General features: G+C 33.6%; 1 protein-coding gene across 1 annotated transcript in view; it reads left to right on the forward strand.

Annotated features, from left to right (window-relative positions):
• Positions 1-18,524, forward strand: part of LOC118985015 (BEN domain-containing protein 5) — a 1,089,084-nt gene that overhangs the window by 176,106 nt on the left and 894,454 nt on the right. The window contains exon 3 of the mRNA XM_037043322.1: positions 4,591-4,715. Coding sequence (XP_036899217.1) covers positions 4,591-4,715 — 125 coding nt within the window. The remainder of the gene's footprint in view (positions 1-4,590; positions 4,716-18,524) is intronic.

An 18,524-nucleotide genomic window follows, 5' to 3' on the forward strand; every position in this document is an offset into this window, starting at 1 on the left:
GCAAATTATTTTTTTCTGCACCTACTGAAATGGTTATGTTTCTTGTCCTTTATTCTATTAATGTGGTATATTGCATTAATTGATTTTCATATGTTGGACTAATATTGAATTTCTGGGATGAATCCCACTTGTCATGACATATAATCCTTTTTATATATTGCTGGATTTAATTTGCTATTGTGTTGTTGAGTATATTTGGGTGAATATTCATAAGGTATACTGATTTGTAGTTTTCTTATGATGTCCTTGATTTTAGTTTCAAGGTAATTCTGGCCTCAAAGAATGCATTGGACATATTCTCTTTTTTTCATTTTTTAGGGGAAGAGTTTGTTAAGTATTGGTATTAATTTTTCTTTAAAAGCTTTGTAGAATTTACTAGTACATATGTACTTTTCCTGTTGAGATATTTTATTATTAAATCAGTCTTGTTTTTTATTTTAAATTTATTTAGATATTAAAATTTCTTCTTTAATAAGTTTTGTTGTCTTTCTAGAATTGCGCCCATTTCATCTAATTTGTGCTATATCATTGATCATAGCATGTCCTTTTGATCTCTGATTTTGCAAATTTGAGTTCTTTCTCTTTTTTTTGTCTTCTTGATGGACTACATTTTTGCCATTATAAAATATTCTTCTTTGTATCTCGTAACAATTTTTGCCTTAATGTTGATTTTTTCTGTTTTTATTATTGACATTACATCTTTTTTTGCCTTGCTTAGTATATTATTTTCCTTCTTTCTACTTTAATCCTTTATGTATGTTTTTATCTAAGTCCATCTCTTACAGACAGCATATGGTGGCCTCATTAAAAAATTAATTCTGAAATTTTTTCTTTCTGTTTGGAATGTTTAATTCATTTATATTTATTGTAATCACTGATAAGATTATTTTGCTGTCTACTTTCAGTATGTTTTATGTCTTTCCCCATTTTTTCCATTACTGTCTTCTTTTGTGTGAAATAGGTATTATCTAGTGTATATTTTAATTTTCATACTGGTTTACTGTATTTTAAAGTTTCTTTTCTTAATTATTGCTTCAGATTTATAAAGAGTTTCATTTAACTGATAACAGTCTAGTTTAAGTTAATACCAACTTAATTTCAATAACACATGCATTTATAATCACACAAATTACTTTTGGATACGCTATATACTCTGTACAAATGGATAATTATTGCTTTATATGGTTGTGTTTTATACTCATAGGACAAAAATCTACAAACAAAATATATTTATACCCTCTTTTATATTTACTCATGTAGTTACATTTGCTGTTGGCTCTGTTTTTTCTTCATGTGGATTTAAGTTATTTTTTAGTATTTTCTTATGATAGCCCAAAGGATGTCCTTTAGTTTTTCTTGTAGGGCAAGTTTTAAAATCTGATAATGTCTTAACTCTTTTATATTTGAAGAATATTTTCTTTTGCTGGCTATCAATTTTTTGACAGTATTTTCTTTCAGGTATTTCCATATATTTTCTCACTGCTTTGTAACCTCTGTGGTTCCTAATGAGAAACCAGATGTTAATTTCATTGAAGATTCCTTATATGTGATGAGTTACTTCTATGTTGCTGCATATAAGATTCTTTTTGTCTTTGGGTTTTGATTGTTTGATTATGAAATGTTTAAGGTTGGACTACATTTTCATAGGTGGATAAGGAAAGTGACAAACCCTTTATAATTATTTAATTTCAGACTATTTCTGTCTTGTTGGGTCTGACTTTCTATTCCCCTTTGTCAATGTTAGCTTTTTATTGGAATGCTTATTCTTTTTATGTATCTGTTCTATTTTAATATAATTATTGATAGTTGTACTTAAGTGAACTATCTTGTTACTCATTTTTATATTGCCTTTCTGGTTCCTATTACTCTGCTATTCTTTTACTTTCTTCATTTAGGTTAATAACAGTTTTTTTCAGTATTTCATATATTTTTTTGACTTTACTTCCCCCCCCCGCCCCCCAGGAAGCTTGATTAGCCTATAAAAGCTGATTGAAAGCTTTATAAGAATCTAAATCCACCTAATTGTAAGGGATTTCATTTTTTAATTTAGAAAATGGAGACAACTTTACTTGAACAACAATAAAAATATTTACTTAGTATTATGAAAAAATTTTTAGTTGTTTTCCATTACAGCTGTCCCCATTTTTCCTCCATTGCTCTCCCTTGCCCTGCCCACCCGACTTCCACATTCAATCCTCATCCCCATTGTCCTTGTCCATGGGTTAGTATTTTGTTTTCTTAGTAATACTCTTTTTATTTTATTTTAATGGTTGTTCTAGAGTAAACAATATGAACATGTGATTTAGCAAAGTATTTAAAACACTTTTTTGTTAAAAATTTATTTTTAGAATGCGTTTAGGTTTATAGCAAAGTTGAGAGGAAGGTATACAGATACCCTATATACCCCTTGACCCCCCACACGCATAGACTTCCCACTGTCAATATCCCCCACCAGAGTAGTATATTTGTTAAAATGGATGAACCTTCATTGATATACCATAATCACCCAAAGTCCATAGTTCACTCTGGGTATTGTATATTCTATTGGTTTGGATAAATATATAATTACAAATATCTATTCTTATAGTCACACCGAGTATTTTCATCATTCTAAAACATTTTTGTGCCCTGCAATAAATCCCTTCTTGCATTTGTTCATTCTGTTTTTCTTCTGATACATCTTTTATATGTGTGGTAGATCATTTGTTATTATTCCACTGGTTTCTGGGGCTTTGTTCATTTTTATTCAGTGTTTTTTTTTTCTCTCGGTGTTTTTCAGATCATTTGAAAAACATCATCTCTCTGACTTTTTAATTGATTCATGAAGATCACTGATCCTTTCTTTATAAATTTTTAAAAATTTTAAAAATTTTATTTATCTTTAGAAGGGAAGGGAAAGAAAGAGGGAGAGAAATATCAATGTATGGTTGCCTCTCATGAGTCCCCTGCTGGGAACTGGCCTGCAACCCAGGCATGTGCCCTGACTGGGAATCGAACCACAATCCTTTGGTTCACAGGTGCATGCTCAATCCACTGAGCTACACCAGCCAGGGCTCTTTATAATTTTTAATCTAGTGTTAAGCCCATTCAGTTCATTTTACATTTCTATTATTGTGCTTTTTAGTTGTAGATTTCTTATTTGGTCCTTATAAAAAGTTGCCATTTCCATGATGAAATTTCCTATTTATTCACACATGAAAATTATTTTTTATTACTTTTTGTTCTTGGAATTTATTTATTTATTTTAAAGATTTTATTTATTTTTAGAGAGAGGAAGGGAGGGAGAAAGAGGCAGAGGAGCATCTATGTGTGATAGATACATCGATTGGACTATATTTATAATAACCAATTTCAAGTCCTTGTCTGTTAAATTATACATCTGATCTCATTGTAGATTTGTATTGCTTCTCTCCACTCCCTTGGTTATAGCTGATATATGTGTGTGTATATATATATATATATATATATATATATATATATATATATATTTGAATGTCTAGTAACTTTGGATACAGTGGATGATACATTTTTGAAAATGGATTCTTTTATCTTCTTCTGAAGTATATTGATGTTTATTGTTGAAGGCCCGGGAGGGTAAACAACTTACTCATTGTTGCACAGTAAGTCAGTTGAGCCAGAATTCAGATCTGCTGACTCACAGGCCTAGTACTCCATCTGTTACAATACAATGGGTGCTCAAAAAAACAAAACCAAAAATAAAATTGGTGCCAGTAGAACTAGTAAAAGAAACAATTTAAATTTTTTGCTCATGTAAGGTTAAAGTTTAATTCTGAATGTTTTTTTTACAAAGACACTAGAGTTCACTTTTAAGCAACATATTGCTGTGTTCTTGAGGTGCAATACAATACTGACGTCTCAATCCATTGCTATGTTGATGTCTATAGTCATCACTCTTCTTTAGCTGTTGATGATCTGGTTTAGGAACTGACCAAACTCTTTGATTATTTTTCCATCCTACTATTTACATTTTGGGCAATTCACTACTTATTTGAATATCAGAAAGAGGAGGGACAAAGAATAGAAGTCACTCTTCAGTTTATACACTTTTGATATAACTGTTCTATTTTTGGAGAGAATAGAAATTTCCTGGTTTATGAATTTACCATTATTATTCTTACATGGTAACTGATCATTTTTATTTAGAAGCCTTCTCTACTTTACACATTCTGTAACATCTTCTGATAGAAATTTGAAGAGGTACCATACATAGTACAAATGCATAGCTCGCTTGCATTTGAGAGTTAAGATCAAATATATAAGAGGTAATGTGTATACCATAAAGCTTAATACAAAATACTTTAGGTATTATCTTTCTTGTTTTTTGAACTAGGAAACTTAAGTTCGGTTGTAATTCTTATTTGATTTATGGGGGCTTGACATGAGCTCCATAGAAAGCCTTCTCTTATCCTGGGCTGCCTTTCAAGTTGGCAGCCTTAGAGACTGAACGCTGTACCTACAAGTACTGAATGGTAGCAAGTAGTGCTGCCAGAGCGCGAATGCTTAAAGGTATGTACCACGGAACTGCACAAACTTCTATTAAAACCCAGTTCTCTTAATTTTTATTGCCAGGTAACCTTGGCCGGGTGGACCAGGTCTCTGAGTTTGAGTATGATTTGTTCATTAGGCCGGATACCTGTAACCCACGCTTCCGAGTCTGGTTCAACTTTACTGTTGAAAACGTGAAAGAATCACAGGTGAGGGAAATAGTACATACCTTCAGTGTGGTTTTGGTAACATTATGCATTTGTTTTATTTTAGGAATATTAAAAATTAATGACCGTATCATTTTGTTTCAAGAGATATAGAGAAATAGGCATAATGTATTGTTTTTATTATCTGTCAGTTTTTAAATAATACAAACAGATTATCTGAGAACAAAATGTTATTCTTTACAAATGGAAGCATTAAGTTGGTATTTGAAGCTTCCTTGAGGAACACAATAAGAAACCATAGAAAGTACCTTGTATTATGTTTATTGTGGTGTGCTATATTATTTCTTCTGTATGAAACCTTTAATCATTATACATTTCTCACAGGGTCTCAGTTTCAGAACATGCTTTTCTTGCACACAATAAGATGTGTATATCTCAAAACAATATGATCTTTGTAACTCATTCTGTTTGCCCATGGCTTTGGCTGGTGGAAAACTCAGAGCCAATCTTAGAGCACTCTAATGATTGTGGAAACGTTTTTGCTTTTGTTTCTGTGTACTGACTTTTTTAAAAAAAATCTGATCATATTAATCTGTCTTTTATCCAGGATTTCATCAATTACATTTTCTAATAGTATGATTTTATAATCCCATTAAGTCTGTTTTGAGTGGAAGAGTGTGTTGATGAAAAGAGAACTACTGTAAATACTTATGTTTTGAATAAACATTAGTAAAAATCTAATCCTAGTGAATCAGTTATCATTGTGTTATATTGAGACAATGCATCATGGAAAGAGCTGCCCACAAACTTTGTGGACATACAGACATGATTCTTTTAAGCAGATGAGAGCATAGGCCTATAACCTAACCTCTGCCTTTTTCATGTGGGGACTTTTTTTTTCAGTATCTTTAGGAGAAAGTGAGCAGTTTAATTTTCCCTCCCAAGCCAGTCTATCCTATTTGCTTTCACCTGGTTGCTTGCTCTCTCTATTTCTCTCAATTGCAACTTGAATTGTGTGTTGTTAGGCAGTGTTCAGTGTCTGGGATTTAGGGACTATAGTCTCCTTTGGTGCAGTGCTGTTCCTGGCACACTGGCTTCAGCAGAGAAGGGGTGCAGGAACAACCATGTCACTTTACTACCAATTCCCTTAATTTTTCCTACAACATGGCTGACACAGGACTTGGTATATGGAATGTTTACTGAAGTTTAGGGGCTAACTGGACGGAATTAAAAATATATGGGGGAGCTCTGAACATTGTTAGCTAAATATGATTTCTCTTAACATTTCAGGAGAAGTGGCAAGATAAGTTAAACTGCCTTGGCTGGTGTAGCTCAGTGTATTGAACACCGGCCTGTGAAGCAAGGGATCGCAGGTTCGATTCCCAGTCAGGGCACATGCCTGGGGACCTGGCCTGGGTTGCAGACCAGGTCTCCAGTAGGGGACACATGAGAGGCAACCACACATTGATGTTTCTCTCCCATTCTTTCTCCTTCCCTTCCCCTCTCTCTAAAAATAAATTTAAAAAATAATTTTTAAAAAGAAAGAAAAGTTAAATTACACACAGAGAGCTACTCAGAGATGAACTTCAGTTCCTGGCTTAGCTTCTTGGTTTTACTTCTCTCCCATGGGAAAATCCTTCTTCGTTTCTTTTTCATAGTAACAATAACAATATTTCTCCTCTCCACCCAACTTAGGAAAGCCTAATTTTACTTGCAGGAGTTCACCCGACTCTAGGATTGTCCAGCTTGTTTCACCAAGACAATCAGTACTTCTCAGAGTGCATTTTCCAGAGTCTGTGTTACTGATTCTTGAGAATATAACTCACAGCCGAAGGCTTTAGCCAGATGTGTTAGACTGAGTCTTACCATTCTGAATCTGGGTCCCCTGTGAAGACCTCTCTGCTGTCCTGAGGTAAACACAGAACCTCTTATCCCTCTGTTGGTGTTCCTGTCTCATTTTAGTCCATAGTGGTTGGCACATATACACACTACTGAAAAGCAATAATTGTGGAACAGTATAATTCAATGCGTACAAAGGAAGGCAAGCATTTTTTAAAGAAGTGTAATATGCCCAGATTTCTAAATTCACAAAGGAAATTACTCTTTTTCTCTGTATGCACAGCATATGAGCTTGGAGCACATGTATATCCTTCAGCTTGCCTGCTGCATCCAGGAATCCCCTGATCCTAAGAAATGAGACCTACTACTTTTCAAAAAGCTGCATCATCTATCCTCATTATATCTTTTGCTAAACAGAAACTTAGTGGAAACTCTGAAATTATAGTGTTTCTCTAATTTTAGGCCACTTAAATTCACCACCTATTTCTTTCATTTAAATCTCTTTACAAAGTGTATTATTATGTAGCTCCTATGGAGGTCTGGAGGAGGGGTAGGAGGTGAGGTAACTAGAAAGTTAGGGAAAATTTGTTTGTAAGGTATAATGCCTGAGATGGTCTTTTGGACAAGTTGCTCATACATTGGCGTGTTTCTTGTTTTGGCTTCTCTAGTTTGCTTACAAGTGTGTTTTTGTTGTGGTTTAAAATGTCTCTTCCAGAGTGTTAAAATATTCATATTACATGTTAAAGTCATGCAGCCTCTTTTGCAGTCTTGTCTACCAATTAAATAAGCAAATAAGATGAGTGTATCTCAAGGGATTGTTGTAGTAAGAGAGTAGGTACTGTTCTATAGATCCTCGTTTTTAAAGTCGGAGGAATCAGTGTTTTCTGCCTCTCTGGATTTTGTCTTCATATCCAGTATTACCCTGCCTTTGCTACAATTAGAAATCATGAGCATGTTCATCTGGTTGCTTGGAGGCTGATGCTTTATCATCCTCTTTCTGTGAGCCAGTGCTTCATCAACTATAATCATATTATATATATGGGAAGCTATCTCAAAAAGGCATAAAGATCTGCTGAAAAGATACAATATATATCTCTAGCTCACAGGATATTTGTTTTCATGGTTGTGTACATGAGAGTGATTTACTATTAAGTTTGACTCGTGAGGTCTGTTGTTATCATGTCTCTTCTTATAATCTTTTTCCATCTCTTCAATTTCCTTTAAAATGAGACCTGCCTGAATGCAATCTAGTCAGGAACCTTATTTAGGGTTTGGTAGTAGGGAGCCAAGGAAATATTAGTCACCAAAGGCTGACTTCATTAAATGAATATTAAAAATCATAGCATCAAATATACTGTATAAACTGAGCTAGCTTTTGAGTTACCTTCTTGATATTTTTAGGAAGTGATAAAAATTTAGAACATACAGTGCTGTATTTCAGGACTGATATATTAACTTCCAAAAGAAGTGGCTAAGTATTGCATTTGCAAGAGTCTCTGAAACCTGAATGTATTGTACCTTTATAGATAAGTAATTTTCTCCATGAGAAAAGCCATGTTAGATGTTCTTATGTGGAAATTTACTATTGATGCAGCGGAATACTCATGTGATATATAAACAAATCATCCTGTTTAAATATTCATGATAAAACTTTAGCCAATGAGAGGAAATAAAATGGTATGCCTCGACTATTTAAACTGTTTCATTTGCTTTATATTCTTTTTAAAATTTTATTTCAGTTGTTCAAGTACAGTTTTCTGTCTTTATATTCTTTACACCATTTAAAATTTACTTTCCTCAAACTGATTTTTAAAGTAGCTAATTCTCAATGTAGTAAAATTTGAAAATATAAATAATTATTAGAAGGTGAGGAAAACACCTCCACCTACCCATAATCTTACTACCAAAAGCATAAAACTGTTAACATTTGGCATATTTTCTTCTAGATTTATTTATTTTCTTTTTTCATTTTAAAGCATAATTTAAGTTAGCACTGTATATATTTAGAGAAACAAAACAGTATCACAAAGCAATTGTATCATTAAAGATTTCGTAAACATGGCTGTATAATAGGTACTTACTCTTGGACCATTTTCTTACCTAGGGGCATAAAGATTATTTTCCATGAACTGTTGTTATAAATAATATTGTAGTGAACATCTTTATGCATGAAATGTTACCCACATTTTATTTTGGTTTCTTAGGATAAATTCCTGTGAGAGAAATTGATGGCCAAAGGAAATGAGTATTTCAATTCATACTTCTAAATTGCTGCCAGAAAATTTATACTATTTCAGCAGTAAATGAGATGATTTCCTCTGAATTTCTTGCTTTGTTTTATGAACTCAGATGTTTATACATTTGGATTAAATTGATTCTCTTTTCTCACTTCCTTTGAAACTTCACACAGATGAATGGGATATGACGCAATGTTTCAGTCTTTTAGTCATAAAGGAGTAAACTGTATTCCAGCAATAACATGAGACAACAAGACAAATCTATTTATTATTTTTACCTTTTTCTTAATTCATCAATCCTTTTATATATGTGTGCCAACAAATTGTAATCTGGAGTGTGTAATAGGAGATTTGAAAAAAACTTTTTAAACAGTGAAGTATTTCTTACATTACTGTAAACAGTACTGTAGCCTAAACACACACGGCAACAACACACACTCTTTTATATATAACATATCTGGTTACAATTTTAAAATTCAAACAGAAGAGGTGGTCATTAGAGAATAAAATGAATGGAAAAAAATGGAAGAAATTGCAATCATTGCAATTATTTGTAATATCAAGGAGTAGAATTGACTATGAGAGTAGGTAGATGAAATATAATGGAAGATAAGGTATTGGAGAAGAGGAGCTCAGAGTAGCCAGAATGCTGGGAAGACTGTCTCTGTAGATATTGGAGAAATATCAGTCAGACCTTAACAGCAGTCATTGAGAAATGAGGAAGAATGGCAGGGGAGTAGTGAGATGACATCAATAATGAGAGGTAGCAAAAGGATAATGTGACGAAATGAAATGTCAAAGCTACGTTCATGGAAGCGAAGGCTCAATATTGTAAGGACATGGTCCTCCCCAAATCAACTTAATTTTAATAGAATTCTAATCAAAATCTCCCCCGGTTCTTTTCATAAAACTTGACAAGATAATTCTAAAATTCATGCAGGAAAGCAAAGGGCTAAAAATAGCCAGGCCTGCTTTGAAGAATAATAATGGGAATTTTTTTAATGGAAACTTGTATTTCAGCTTACAATTTTTACTTAAAGCAGAAGTGGTTAAAATAGAATGGCATTGACATACGAATGGACAAATAGTCTAAACTAGAGATTTATAACCTTTTTCATCTCATGGCTTGTACAAACTAATTACTAAAATTCTGTGGCACACCAAAACATATTTTTTGCCAATATGACCAAAAAATAAGTATGATTTTGATTCATTCACATGGGATGTATATTGTGATGGCTGTTGTCATTTTCCATTTGACAATCTAAGGGAAAAGTGGTCAGTGCCCCTGAGTAAATAGTCAGGTGAAATATGTTTTAAAAATCCTTTTTGAAAAGTTTATTTTTATTGCTTATACGATTACAAATGTCCCCATTGCCTCCTCTTCTCCCCCACCTTTGTCATCTCCATTCTGTCCTTGCCCCACCTCCCCTCAGATCATCACCACACTGTTGTCAGTGTCTCTGGGTTATGCGTACATGTTCTTCAGCTAATTCTCTCACTCTCTTCTGTCCCGTCCCCCTGCCTCTCCCCTACATCTGTCAGTCTATTCTGTGTATCCATGCCTCTGTTTCTATTTTGTTTGTTAAATTATGTTTTATTAGCTTCCACATGTAAGTGAGATTGTATGGTATTTGTCTTTCACTGACTGGTTTATTTTAGTTAGCATAATACTCTCCAGGTCCATCCATGCTGCTGCAAAAGGTAAGAATTCCTTCTTTTTTACTGCAGAGTATTACATTATATAAATGTGCCATAGGTTTTTTTTATCTACTCATTTACTGATGGGCACTTGGGCTGTTACCATATCTTGCAAATAACTTTGCTATGAACATTGGAGTGTATATATTTTTTCAAATTGGTGTTTTAAGATTCTTAAGATGTATACCCAGAAGTGGGATAGCTGGGTCAAAAGGCAGTTCCATTTTTAATTTTTTGAGGAAACTCCATGCTGTTTTCCACAGTGGCTGTACCAGTTTGCATTCCCCCAAGAGTGCACTAGGGTTTCCTTTTCTCCACATCCTAGTAGCACATTTTAAAAATTCTTGTGGCACACTGGTTGAAAAAATCACTGGTCTAAGTGAATGGAATGAACTCAGAAACAAGGCTATTTATATAAGGGACTTAATATCTGAGAGAGGATACATTACAGAACAGTAGCAATCACTGGAGTTGTATGGCAAACAATACTCATGTTCTCAACTACTTCAAAAACCATACAGGATGATTAAAAACTTAAATAGAAAATAAACTTACATATTTAAATGATGAAAATAAAATTAACTATAAAATGTTATATTGGCTTTTGAAATAGAATTGAATTTTCTGTGCAAGGTACAGAAAAGCAAAATCATAAAGAAATAAATTGATACTTTTGTGTTCATAAAAATAAGGTCTATGTGACAAAAGGCCTAAAGGTGAAAGATACAGACTGTCCTGGGAAAAGAAGTTTGTGCAATATATTATGGGTATAAGATTGGTATCCAAAATATGTAGAACTCTTACCAAAAAAAGAAAGAAAAGAAACCAAACAAGCCAAGGATGGAAACAGGCAACTCACAGAAAACTAAATCGTAAAGCAAATGGAATTATTCTCAAAAAAAGTTTGGTTGGGGAGAAGGAGGAGGAGAGAAATTGCTCTGAAGTAAATGCCATGTAAAAAACATTTCTTGCTTCTTATTGTTCAAGGGTAGTGGTCATATTAGAACAGTAGGAATACTATCACTAGGAAAAAGCATGTGCTCTGGCAGCAGGATCTTTATTGTGTTACCTGCTAGCTGGATGTCCTCGGATAAGTTACATAAACCTGCTAAACTCCCATTATTCATCTTTAAATTTAGTTTAATTCTACTTGCCTTGAGGTATTGTTTTGAAGATTGATAATATATTTTTACAAAACACCTAAACAGTGTCTGCAACACAGGTACATATCTGTATTATTTTTTATATGTAGTGTTTTTTTAAAGATTTTTATTTATTTATTTTTAGAGAGGGGAAGGGAGGGAGAAAGAGAGAAAAACATCAATGTGTGGATGCCTCTCATGTGACCCCCACTGGGGACCTGGCCTGCAACCCAGGCATGCGCCCTGACTGGGAATCGAACTTGCAACCCTTTGATTCACAGTCGCACTCAATCCACTGGGCTACGCCAGCCAGGGCATATTTTTATTATTAAAGTAACTCTATTTGTTGAATGAGGTTAATTGCACATTTATTTACTTTAGGGTGGTCTGTGTAAGGTACACCTTAACTATATATATCTCACTAATGGAGCCAGAAGTTTTTTGTTCAAGGAAAAATTCAGAACAGAAGGTATTATTAATTACATAAAATGTATGGAAAGCTTAAAGAATTTACATATCAACTATATTACATCAGTATTAGTGTAAATTCTTCCAATGTGAACACATTTTCATTCTTTTAAATTTGTTTCTATTTTTTTCATTATAGATCTTTTACAGAGATAAAGTTGAGTTTCTGGAAATTGATAGTAAGTCTCAGAAGTATATCTGCAATTATTTGTTTGAGGATGGTATTCATAAACATAATATATATATAGCAATGCATTTATGTTTATGTTAGTGTATTGGTTCATTGTATTAGTTATACCAGATACTATTATCATACTTTTTAAATGATAGCATTTAAATGTAAACTTAGCTGGCATTATATTTTGTAGAATTAATTAAATAGGCATTTTATAATTATAATAAACATGAATAATTTCCATATTGCTCAATCCAACAAACATATACCCATTATCTTAATTTATCTTGCATTTGATACTTTTGACAGTTCACTGTTGGAAATTGTTACTTTGGCTTTCTAATATCCCTCTCTTTTGATTCCCTTTGTTATCTTCTTGCTTATTTCTTCTGATTTCCTTTGTGGGCTTCTCCTGTCATATAAACTCCTTAAGCATTAGTGCTCACGATGATTCTCATATCATTACATCTTATATATCTTTTCTGTATTTCCAATTCTATCTATACTTGAGAATATTTCATTAGAAAAAAACTGAATGTAATTGCCTTTTGGATGTTACCACTGAATGCTCCATGGATAGCTCAAACTCATCATTTAAAAAAGTGAGCTCCTTATCTTATCCTCTAAATTGATCTCTTCTATCTACTCCATATTCCAGTAAATATTACTTCTCTCTATGCAGTCATTCAAACTGAGAGCATGGGAATAATCTTGGACTCCTCCCTTGTGGATCCATAAAAATAGTAATAATGATAATTGTCATGCTATTAATGTAACCATCATTTATTGATCACTTATGCTGTTCTATTACTTGCTAAATGCTTTATATTCAATTTTCATAACTCTGGGAGGTTGGTGCTGTTGTTATTTTAATTTTGCTTTTTTATCAGCAATACATGAGAACCCTTGTTACTGCCCATTCTTGTCAGCACTTGATATTGTCAGTATTTTTAAATCTTAGACATTCTTAACAATATGCAATTGTATTCATTGTGATTTTAATTTTCACTTCCCTAATGACTAATGGCTTTGGAAATCTTTTTATGTGTTTATTTACCATCTGTATATATTTTTTGATGAAGTATCTGTTCAAAAATGTTTGTGTTTTAAATGGGATTGTTTGTTTTGTTATTAATAAGTTTTAAGAGTTTCTTATATATTCTGGATATAAGTCATTTATGATGTGTTTTGCAACAATTTTTTTCCCAGATTTCGGTTGACCTTTTATCCCTTAAAAGTATTTTTCAAAGAACAAGTTTATAATTTTTGTAAAGTAAATTTATCAATATTTTTTCTTTTATGGAACTTGCTTTTGATGTTAATTTTAAGAAATCTATGTCTAACTCAAGATCACAAAATTTTATGTTTTCTTCTAAAAGTTTTATATTTTGGAATTTAGGTGTATGGTTTATTTGGAATAAATATTTATATGATGTGAATTATGAATTGAGATTGTTTTTGGTGTTGTTTTTAATTTATTTTTATGTATGGATGTTTAACTATCATTTTCATCTGCTGAAAGCACTGCTTTTTTATTGAATTTTTGCATTTTTGTTTAAAATCAATTGACCATATATGTGTGGATGTATTTCTAGACTATATTCTGTTCTACTGAATTATATGACCCTTCTTTTTCCAATGTCACACCACTGTGATTTCCATTTTTGTACCTGTGTTCCTCTCTGTCCCTCCCCTCCCCTCTCCTCCCCTCTCCGCAGTTCCTTTAGCATGTCTTGAAGAGCTGGTTTGGTGGAGGTGCATTTTTTTAGGAAAAAATGGCTTGGAAGCTCTTTATTTGGCCTTCTATCTTGATTGAGAGCCTTGCTGGGTTAAAGTAGCCTTGGTTGCAGGCCTCTGGTTCTCGTTACTTGGAATATTTCTTGCCATTTTCTTTCTGCTTGGAGCATTTCCATTGAGAAGTCAGCAGCTAACCTTATTGGGGCTCCCTTGTATGTTACTTCCTGTTTCTCCCTTGCTGCCTTTAAGATTCTCTCTTTGTCTTGGAATTTTGCCATTTTAATGATGATATGTGTTGAAATGGGCCTCTTTGGGTTCCTCTTGATTGGGTCTCTCTGTGTTTCCTGGATTTGTGTGACTTTTTCTCTCATCAAATTAGGAAGTTTTCCATCATTACTTTTTCAAATAGGTTTTCTATCCCTTGCTCTTCTTCTTCTCCTCCTTTTGGTATCCCTATTATTCGGATATTATTACATTTCATATTGTCTTATATTTTTCTTATTCCTTCTTCATTCTTTTTGAGCCTCTTTTCCTTTTCTTGCCTTTTCTGGGTGTTTTTTTCTACTTTGTCCTCCAACTCCCTTATCCAAACTTCTGCTTCATCAATCCTGCTTTTGATTCCTTCCGCTGTGTTCTTCAGTTTAGAAATTGTATTCTTCATTTTCCCTTGGCCCTTGTTGATAGTTTCTATTTCCTTTTTCATGTTGGTATAGTTTGTGGTGAGTTCATTGTAGCTCCCCTGTAGGTTCTGGTAGCTCATTGTGAGCTCTTTGAACTTCCTGATAACCAGTGCTTTGAATTCAATATCTGATAGCTGACTTGCCTCTGTTTCATCTAACATTATTTCTGAGGCTTCCTCCTTTCCCTTCATTTGGGGATTGTTTCTTTGTCTTCCCATTGTTTGTGAGACTCTTCTTGTTAGCTTCAGCTTCTTAAATTGGTTTGTTCTGGCTTCCTGGGTTTATGGTGTGAACTTCTGTGGTAGAATACCTGTGAGATTCAGTGGTGTAGTCTCCTTGACCTTCCAAGCTCACTGGTCCTGGGCTGTCCTTTAAGTTGGCTCTGTGTTTGTCTTTGGGTTTTGATTGTTTTGGGGCCTTTCTTTTATGGGTCCTTCCCAGCAGCTGGTTAATTGATGGTCCCTCTGTCCACCACCTCTTGTAATTTGTTGTGCTGGTAAGGGCAGGTTGTGTTGAAGCTGGTTCTTCCATGTGTACAAGGTTTTGAGGATTCTCTTTTGCTCTTGTTCAGTTGTTTATACTGGGTAGTTTTTCCACTATGTAGTTGTATTTCCAGATTGCTCTTGGATTGAGGTTTGTGTGGTTTCCACTCCCTCCTTCACCTTCTTCTGTTGTTATGTGTTGGTGTGTCCTTTGTTGTTGGGTTTCCTCTTCCAGTGAGTATCCTGGTGTTCACCACTTTCACTTACTCTTTTTTGTGATCAGTTGGAGGGGTAGGCAAAATGGTTTATGACAGCAGGAGAGTATTCTATGATATTTATAGTACCAGCCAGTAGAGAAGAGATAGGAGATCTTTTGGCTAGGTATAGTGTTAATCGTAATCTTCAACCCAACTGGCCTCTTTTAAGAAAGGATGGAAAGAAGATAAGACTCTTGTTGGTGAGGGAAGGTTTGTGAGTTGGATCTAGAAAGCAGTGAGGTTGTGGGAGGTCAGATTCTGAGTTAAGGTGAGAGTAAAGGATAGTAAATAGGTGTAGTGTGTGAGAGAATAGAGTTAACCACTACAGTAATAGAGTTCAGGAAACTGTGAAGTGGGCTAAGATCTGGGAGGGGTGTTGTGAAGTACTTAAAATTGTATGGAACAGCTACTATTTACAAGAATATTAGAGCAACAATCATATGACAGAATCTGTGTGATCTGGATAACATGAGTGGGGGTATAAAACTTTAAGTAGTGTGCTAAAGGAACACAAGTGACATGAAGAATAGTAAATTAGCAATACACTGTGAAAGAGAGAACAGGGGAAACCTGTCAAATGATACAGTATAACCATCCAAGCAAAGAAGACTAGCTTCTTTGCTTTTACACGTGAATTTTTAAATAAACTATTGTAGTTCGCAGGCCCACGCTCAATCCACTGAGCTATGCCAGTGGTTCAATCCCAGTCAGGGCACATGCCTGGGTTGCAGGCCAGTTCCCAGCAAGGGACTCACAAGAGGCAACCATACATTGATACTTCTCTCCTTCTCTCCTTCCCTTCCCCTCTAAAGATAAATAAATAAAATCTTTAAAAATAAAATAAAATAAAACGATTGTAATTGAGTTCTTTTTTAGCGTAATCAATGAAATGTACTTTATTTTTAACCTTTTCCAATGTTTCTTTTTTTATTATTCAAATACATTTGTCTCGATTTTCACCCCACCATGTCCCTGTGCTCCACGGTTTCCCACCTCCCACCCTCAAACCTACCCTCTTTGGCTTTGTCCATGTGTCCTTTATAAATGTTCCTTGATGGCCCTTTCCCTGTTATCTCCTATTATTCCTCCCCTCCTCCTCTCAGGTTACTGTCAGTTTGTTCTTTATTTCTGTGTCTCTGGTTGTATTTTGCTTGCTTGTTTGTTTTGTTGATTAGGTTCCACATATAGGTGAGATCATATGGTATTTGTCTTTCACCACCTGGCTTATTTCATTTAGTGTAATGCTCTTCAGATCCATCCATGCTGTTGCAAAGGATAGGAGCTCTTTCTTTCTTTCTGCTGTGTAGTATTCCATTGTGTAAATATCACAATTTTGAGAAAGAAGAACAAAGTAGGAGGGATCATAATATCAAGCTAATTGAGTTCTACAAAAATATCCTGCTATCCTGCTGGGATTTTGATTGAAATTGTTTTGAATTTTGAAATGTTTAGGAAAATTTGACATATTAACATCTTAAGGATATTGTTTTTCCAATTCATGAACTATGTGCCTCTCTCCATTTCTCTGTCTTATTTGGTTACCTTCATCACTTTTTTGTTTTTTATACTTTTTTTCCCAACATACAGATCTCATATATTTTGTTACATTTTTGCCTAAGTGTTTTGTTTTGGGCGCTATTGTAAATGAAATTATTTAAAAATTTAATTGTTGATTGTTTATTGCTAGTGTATATTCTAGCAATATATTCTGCATCCTTGCTAAACTCACTCATTACTTCTAGTAACATATTTGTCTATTTGGGATTTTCCACATAGGAAATTATGTTATCTAGGAATAGAGATCATATATATCTATATGACTATTTTTCCTTGTCTTATTCCATCAGCAATGACCTTTAGTACAGTGTTAAATAGTAGTAGTGAGATGGACATGCTTACCTATTCCCAATGTTAGGAGAATACATCTAGTCTTTCACCATGGAGTGTGATGTTACCAGTAGTTTTTTTTTTAAATATAGATATTCTTTATTAAGTGAAGACATTCCCTTCCACTTCCAATTTGCCAGTAGTTTTTAGAATGAATGGATCTTAAATTTTGTCCAATGCCCCTGCAGGTTAAGCAGAATATAGAGTCACAAAATTTCAGAATTGAAAATAACCTTAATTGTTATTTCCTTATATTTGAGATTTGCACTTTTACTATTATTACCTGAGGATTATATTCCCAGATATCTAAAAATATATAGTTATTCTCTTTAACTAAACATATATTCGCTTTAACTAAAAAAAATATATATATATATATATATATAGTTGCAAAGAGGACTTTACTGCATCTTCTGTACTTAATTATTTTAATCTATATAGTAAAGATATGAAGTATTATTAGGTAAGAGAACAGACTCATTGAAGGTAAGTAACTAGCTAGTCGGAAGTACAGCCATCTTTGACATCTTAATACTCTTCGACTATACCGTGTTCTTTTTGCCTTTTAGTCTCTATATCCATGTTTCTAGAATGTCTTTACATTCCTTATCTACCAAACATTATATGTTTTCTTTAATATATGAAAACCTAAGTTTAAGAGAGATGAAATGAATCACTCAAAGTCTTATGTCTAACTTATGGTAGAACTCAGCTTACATCCCAGGTCTGTTGATTTGCATGCTAGTTCTTTGCCCCTTTACTGTGGTCTGCTCTGATTTTCATTTTAAATATAGCTTCCTGTTCTTTTCTTATTTTTGTCTCCCACCATGCAAATATCCTGGGAGCCTTGCTAGTGCCTGTCTCATAATGTCCCATATATAGACTTTTGGCAAACAACTTTCACTTTCAAAAATTAGTGTATCAAATTCAATTTTATGCCAAGATTATGTTCATCTCAATGATTCTATTGCTCTACTGAATTATAAGAGCATGGAAAAATTACACTTGGAGTTGATACCCTGTTATATTTTAGTAGAAAGATATGATTAAAACAAAATTCTAAAAATAGTTTTTCATTTGCAGCATCTAAAATAAAGTGATTTTAATATCATTCAGGAATTTTCTCTTCAACATTTGGCAATCTTACATTGTTAGATGTATGTCATGAAGTAAAAATACTAGTTTATAATGCACTGGATAAATGCTATCAAATGTGCAAACATTTTCTTTTCCTTTTCTCTTTTTT

The sequence above is a fragment of the Sturnira hondurensis genome, unplaced genomic scaffold, assembly GCF_014824575.4.
Source record: "Sturnira hondurensis isolate 20B ecotype Veracruz unplaced genomic scaffold, ASM1482457v3 Scaffold0004068, whole genome shotgun sequence".
Taxonomy (NCBI): Eukaryota; Metazoa; Chordata; class Mammalia; order Chiroptera; family Phyllostomidae; genus Sturnira; species Sturnira hondurensis.